The sequence below is a fragment of the Asparagus officinalis genome, chromosome 2, assembly GCF_001876935.1.
Source record: "Asparagus officinalis chromosome 2, Aspof.V1, whole genome shotgun sequence".
Classification (NCBI taxonomy): domain Eukaryota; kingdom Viridiplantae; phylum Streptophyta; class Magnoliopsida; order Asparagales; family Asparagaceae; genus Asparagus; species Asparagus officinalis.
The window spans coordinates 39,295,481-39,302,888 of NC_033795.1; the positions used below are offsets into that span (position 1 = coordinate 39,295,481).

Below are 7,408 nucleotides of genomic sequence, written 5' to 3' on the forward strand. Positions count from 1 at the left end.
ATGTGGAACTTTATTTCATAGACTTGATGGAGGAAGAAGTAAAAAAGGGAAATAGGCATATAACTACATTTACTAGATCATCTTGGAAATTCATGGAGCATGAATTGAAAAAGAAGACGGGGAGAGAATACACTCATGACCAAATGAAAAATAAGTTTAACCAATTGAGACAAAGATGGAGAAATTTAAAAAGTCTATTGACGTCATGACCAAATGAAAAATAAGTTTAACCAATTGAGACAAAGATGGAGAAATTTAAAAAGTCTATTGACGGATACGGTAGTTGGGTATACTGCGAGCACCGGTCAAATATCTGCAACGGAAGATGTGTGAACTAAGTTGTATGCGGTAATACTCATTGATTAATGCAATTTTTTATTAGATACCTTATGTGAGTTTGAATTCATTATTATTTTTTGTTTTACGTAGACGCACAAGTACGCAAGATATTTTAGAAGGAAGGGTTGCAAAGGTTATGACAAGTTGTGCATTATTTTTGGTGATACAACTGCTACCGGTGATCATGCTCATCCCTCTACTAAAAGTCCTACCATTAGTAAAGATGATAATGAAGAAGAAGGTGAAGATGAGGAAGATGTTGAGTCATCTCGGGCTAAGAAAAAGGCAAAAGTGGCAAACAAACGTGTACCGTTGAACCAACAAATCCAATTAGCAATGGTAGAAGCTTTAACCTCGATGGGAGAAAACTCTAGGAAGAAAATGGAGTTGGGGGAGAGGAAAATGAGTTCGAGTTGAGGGAGAGGAAAATGAGTTCGACTATTGCAGATAGTCATGTTAGTGGAGGGAGAGGAAGAAGCTCTGAGGAAGAACAAAGAATGGTTCAGAGCATCACATCACTTAGTGCTCTTCCCGATGTTGACTCAATTCAGTTTTCCAAGGCCACACATATTTTGCATGATGATGCATCATGGAGAACCATGTTTTTAGCCATGCCTAGCGAGAGAAAGAAGGATTGGGTGTTAAATCTACCTTGATGTTGTTTATGTTTGTTTCGAAGAAATTTGTATTTGTTTATGTTTGTGTTTGTTTCTATTAGGCCAAGGACTTTGTGTGTGTTTCTATATGTTTGATTCTAGTAGGTCGAGGACTTTTGTGTGTGTTTAAATTATGCTTGTGTTCTAGTAGATTGAAGACTTTTGGGTGTATTTGTGTTAGTTTTTGAACCTATATATGTGTATTTCCATAACGTTGTTGGTATTATACTTGTTTATGTTGTTGACATGTGTATTTGTGTTAAATTTTATTATACTTGTTTATGTTGTTGACATGTGTATTTGTGTTAAATTTTATTATACTTTGTAGGTATGGATGGCAATACAGGTACAGATGATTATCAACTATCATCACAATCTGATTCAAACTCTGATTCAGATGAGGAGGAATTTCAAGTGTTATTGACTATTCATGCATTTATGGAGTTTAATGGATCTTTTATGGAGCAGCCTCGGCTACAAAGGATTTCAAAATTAAGTGGGCATGATTGGGTGATTGAGGTTCTAGGTGGTCACCCGGGTACTTGTACAAAGGATTTCAAAATTAAGTGGGCATGATTGGGTGATTGAGGTTCTAGGTGGTCACCCGGGTACTTGTTTTGACCTCTTCCGAATGAAGGTGGTCACCCGGGTACTTGTTTTGACCTCTTCCGAATGAAAAAAGAAGCATTTATTAACCTTTGTGAATAGTTAAGGAGAATTGAAAAATTAAAACATTCTAGAAATGTGACGATTCAAGAACAAGTAGCAATCTTTTTATTTGTGCTTTCTCATAATGAACGCCAACGTATGCGCACGGATCGTTTTCAGCACTCACTAGAGACCATCTCTACATATTTTAAGAAGGTCCTTTATGCAGTTTGCTCTCTAACCAAATATGTGATCGTTCCTCCATCATACGATGCAAACTCCACCAGAGATATCATATACCACAAAATATTATCCTTATTTCAAGGTATGTATATATTCCTTCCTACATTAATTATGTGAATTTTTTTACTATCGTTCTAATAGTAATATATTACATGACAGAATTGTGTAGGGGCTATAGATGGAACACATGTTTCAGCTTGTGTGCCGCAAGATAGTCAAGTTCCATATCGTGGAAAGAAAATTGTGCCAACAATGAATATGATGTGTGCTTGCTCTTTTGATATGCGGTTCACATTTGTTATGAGTGGATGGGAATGAAGTGCAAATGATTCAAGAATTTTCTTAGAGTGCATTAGCAATCCCGCAAACAAATTCCCTATGCCCCCTGCAAGAAAGTATTATTTGGTTGACTCTGGATATACCAATATGCCGGGTTTTCTTTCATTGTACCGTGGAGAGCGATATCATTTGAATGATTATCGAGGGCAGAATCTTCCACCGCAAGGTACTAGAGAACTATTCAATTACTTGCATTCGTCATTAAGGAATGTTATAGAACGATGCTTTGGGGTATTGAAAAAAAGATTTCCAGTTTTAAGAGATATGCCTTCATATAGTTTGAGAAAACAAAAATATATAGCATTAGCATGTTGCGTTATTCACAACGTGATTCGAATGCATGATTCTGGAGATCCATTATTTGTCGAGTTTGAAAATGAAGATGTGGAGCTTGAAGAAGATGATATGACTGCACAAGAACAACAAACCATACCGGTCAATGTCGGCCCAGAGCACCTTCGTGAGATGTCAAGGTTTCGAGATCGTTTGGCCCAAAGGATGTGGAACGATCGTGGTGGGTAATATCGGGATGTGTTTTGAAATTAATGTATATTATATTGTAATGTCACTAAAATACATTTTGAGCCTAATGTATATATATTATCAATGTCATTAGAACATGTTGAACAATTATTCATCGTTGTTTCATGATGGTGGTGACGTATTAGAATTTTTAAATTTTTTTTTTGAATTATAGGCATTGAAAAAAGCTCCCAAATTGTGTGGTTGACCGCCACCACCCGCGCCGGATGACGGCGGAGGCGGCGGGCCGAACGACCGCGTCAGAGGCGACGGTCAGAGGCGTGACGACTGACGGTCGACAAGTGGTTGGTGGTGGGGTGCGGCAACGGGCGAGAGTAAGGTTTAATTGGTTGGGTGTGTATCATATGCTAACTTTTAAAATGGTGTTTTGAAAACACTTTTGAAAAATAAACACCATGACATGATATTTTTTTAAAAAACACAACCAATAAAACACTTTGGTTACCAAACATACTCTGAGTTTCTCCACCTTTAAACCTTCAATTTTATTTTCTGTCGCGATAAATTGTGATATGGACATTGCTTGACGTATCTTAGATCTGAGTTGGACGTTCGAGTAATTTTTATTTGACACTTTAAAGCCCAGCCCAATGTCGAACCCACAGGGCCCAGCCCAAAACCCTTCTCCCAAGTTTCGAAATCCTTCGATTCCAGAACTAGACATAAAACCCTACGCCCCAATTTGATACACGTTGGCTTAGAATTTGGGGAAACAGCTGAATTTTTGAGGTATTTTCGCGCTTCACTGAGATTCTAGAGGGGTTTTTCGCCATGGGAGGTGGAGCCCGACCCCCTTCGACCCCCAAATCCAAAGCCCTAGAGCTCCAGTGGGTCCCACTAAAGGACCACCCCGTCTTCAAGAGCACCGGCGGCCGCCGCGCGCCTCTTCGTTGTGCAGCGGCACAGCCGGCAAACATTGCCGCCTGGGGACGCCGCCTTCATCCCGCCTCTACCTGTGGGACCCGCGCATCCCGACATATACACCGCCTCTCGCTTCGGTTCGCCGGCGAGGATGCCGATGAGGTTGAAGATGGCGACGTTGTTCTCGCTGCTTCGCCTTCCGAGGTTTTGATGCCCGATAAGGAGATAAAATCTGTTGTTGATCGGATTTCGCTTAACGAGGACGGATCGTCGCTGGTTATTTATGGGCGTAATTGCGTCTATTTCATGAATTTGTATGAAAAGGCTTCTTCAAATGGTAGCGTGATAACCTACAGGTATGAAGATCTCAAGCTGTTGAGTTATTTATTTTACAGGAATCCCAAGTTTGGGAATAAGAGTTTTGATTTGGGCGGGGTGGAACTTGCTTTTCTCATTTTTAGCTCTAATCAATGCTTAAATGCTAAAATTAAATTCCTTGAGAAAGAGAATGTAAGCTAATAGTCCTGTAGAACAATGCAATCCTGGGTCTGGGCCCACTCGTTGGTTTTGTACTAGACTAATGTCGGCTCGCTTGCATTTGTAAAGATGAGGATGATTCTAATACTATTTGTAAGAGGTCTAGGGGAACCCACCCCAAGGAGCTCAAATCTCATATTAACCCATATGTTGCTACCCTTTTAATTGACATGGGACTAAATGGACCCTAACAGAAAACTGACATAAGGAAATTGGACTAAGGACCCTTGAAAAAAAAAACTTTTAGGTGTTTATCTACTTTGGTAGAGATATTTGTCTGTATTGATCGGAGGGGGATTCTGTAAATAAGGCTACAAATTCTACATGGTTAGCTCGTAGCTACATGATTAGCAAAACCATTGAGTTGAGGCAAGAAAAATAGAGATTTCAAGCAGATACCTTATGAAAATGAAACCAGAGCTTAGTTCCCATCTACTTGTAGTGATGTATTTGTCAATCTTGTGACTTGAGAAGTAAATATACTCAGCAGGCATGATTCTATAGACCTTTGCTCTCTGGAGTGCTCGACATGAAATGGTTTATATTTATATCTTGACATTTTCGCTGATATACTTGTAGAGATAATATTTTTTTTTCATTATGTTTATAAATATCTTACAGTGGTTCTTGTAATCTGTTCTTAATGCCAGTTTTACTATAATATTCCTGGGCACCCAAATTGTTAATGCATCTTGTTGTTGTTTTAAACTGAGAAACGGTATGCTGCTTAAGCTTTTTGAAGCTTGATCATTATCAAGGGGGAACACATGTTTGAAGAGTATATAGTTCAATGCAGTTATACAACAATGCTATACTCATGTAATTGTGTAATTATCTAAATCAGCACTAATTAACCCAATCCTATTGTTAAAGCCAACAGTTTTGGTACTCCAAAAGATAATTTTTGGAGTGCCGATGGCACAATTAGTAAATAGTTTTTGCATTTTATGCTCTCTCTGTCTCGTGCTAATGCGGTTATTCTCTTTTTTTGAAGTTCCACACCCAAAATGGCAATTTATTTAAGTTTTAAGGGTAGATAAAAAGGTTTATTTCGGGCATCATCTTCTCCATTCAACACGTTTTCTCCCCCATTTCCTACTCAATGTACGACAACTTCTCCTTTCAGCATTGATTCCTCCCCCATCGGATGCTTAAAGTGCTACTTCCTCCCCCATCAACCGCTCAAAGTTCGACGAGCGCAATCTCGACCATCTCATCTGCATTTTTTGTTCAAAATCCTCTAAAATCCATTTTCGCCCTCTTCTATTCCATGAACAATGCTCTCTCTCTCTCCCTCTCTCTCTCTGATTGGAATCTCAATTGTAATTCATTGTCGCTTCATGACTTTCCAATGAGTTACTTTAAATGAGTTTTCTGCATTCAAAAAGAGCGTTCAGGATTGTTGATGTTGAAAACGTATTTTACAAAGAAGATGTATTTTTATCCAATTTCCCAAAGTTATGTTCCTCTAGAATAAGAAATTTGAAGTGTGTAATTGTGTAAGCAAATATTCTTTTCTATTTGGATTACTGCTTGAAAGATTTAAAGATCTCATCGTTAAAACTTTCTATGAGAAAAGTGTTGAAGAGGGTGATGACATGGTGAAAAGCAGTTGTTTTAGAAGAAAAAAGGGGAAAGGACGTAAACACCCTTCTTATTTCTCAGCCCAATTTTGATTTTCTTTTATTTAAAAATTCTAAAAAAAAGCCTATTATAGGAGCACTAAAGCATTCCCCGTATTGCTAATTGGTTTTTCTCATGCCATGGATGACTTGGATTTCTTTTCATATTTTAATTTTAGTTGCTTTACAACATTGTTTATCAAGGCATTTCTACTTTGCTGGTCCTGTACATATGTAAAACATAGTACATAACGGTTTGATATGAATTAAGTTAGTTTTTCCCTCTTTTCTACTCTTTATGGTAGTATAATTTTGTAAGATGAGATAGGTTTTCCTTGGGATTGGTAAGTATTATTATCATATGTTATTTTCTTCTATCTTTTGTGTACCCTAGCTTCAGCATCATTAAAGGCTTGCAATTCAGTCATTCCTTTTCGAATTTAATCTATTTCTGATAAAAAGGTTTTCATTCTAACAGGACGAGCAATGCTTGTCCTCAAATTTTCTCTGCTCACAACAATGGCTTACAAATTTTACAAGTAACATGGCACCCTTATGGAAGCAGTCACGTGGGTATTTTATCCTCAGATTCAGTTTTAAGGTACGTCATGATTATTTAAATGTAGTTGATAACTGAATAGCCCATTTTCTGTTAAACGTGGGCCACTCCATGTCTATTATTATTCGTAATTTCATCTCATAACAACATAGTTGTGCATGCCATTTCATATTATACATCTTAGAATGTTTTAACGCTATTCATTTGTACTTAGTTTGTTGTATTTTACATACAACTATTGATAAACTAAATTTGTATATGCACACGCAAACTTCCTTGCTCGTACCCACCCATGAAGCAACAAACGACACGCATGTCGGGATGCAACACTCAAGTAAATCTTATATTTGGATTGAAGAAATGGTTCCAAGGAGAGGGAGATTATTTATATTCTTTATGCTCTCTTCCTGGGTGGTGGGTGGTTGGGAATGAGGTAGTGCGAAAGAAGTATAGTGAAACAAATAAAATCAAATAACTATTAATATGTTAGAAGGAAAAGTAAGAAAAACAAAATGTAATAAGGAATGTGAATCTTTTCAAAGTTTTGAAATCCTTTATGAAAAGGTGTACTTTAGACTAAGTGACACTAGATCTGTAGGGTGGAGAAGACTACAATATGAAAAAAGTCAACTTACAATTGAAGAAAATTTGAAGAGGAAAAGTTTTCGATAAAGAATAAATTGAGGCGAAACCCCCCTCTTCAAACCCTATAATGAAGCTTGAACATTTCTTTTTGCAGATTATTTGATTTTTCATCTGATTTGGAGCGACCAGAGCAGGAGTTCTATTTGCAGCCATATGAAGTTGGAAGTTCTCATAATGCTGTGTCAATCTGCCCTGTGGCATTCTCATTTGGAGGTCAACATTTGTGGGACCGATTTTCTGTGAGTATATTTCTTCTCCGTATCATTATCTTTCAAACTAATTCGTTCAGGACAATGTTGCATAGATACGGGTACGAGTACGAGACACGACAAATTTGTAAACTGTAGGCTACGGAGACACGGCGGAATATATATACATAGAGGGGGAGAGAGAATGATGGTTATGAGGTGTCGGCG

At 37.8% G+C, this 7,408-nt stretch overlaps 1 protein-coding gene across 1 annotated transcript in view; it reads left to right on the forward strand.

The window, feature by feature from the left end:
- LOC109831087 (nuclear pore complex protein NUP88) overlaps positions 2,313 to 7,408 on the forward strand; it is a 16,959-nt gene continuing 11,863 nt past the window's right edge. Inside the window, 5 exon segments of the mRNA XM_020398428.1 lie at positions 2,313 to 2,698; positions 3,526 to 3,733; positions 3,735 to 3,985; positions 6,267 to 6,389; positions 7,087 to 7,231. Of these exon segments, the coding sequence (XP_020254017.1) occupies positions 2,313 to 2,698; positions 3,526 to 3,733; positions 3,735 to 3,985; positions 6,267 to 6,389; positions 7,087 to 7,231 (1,113 nt within the window).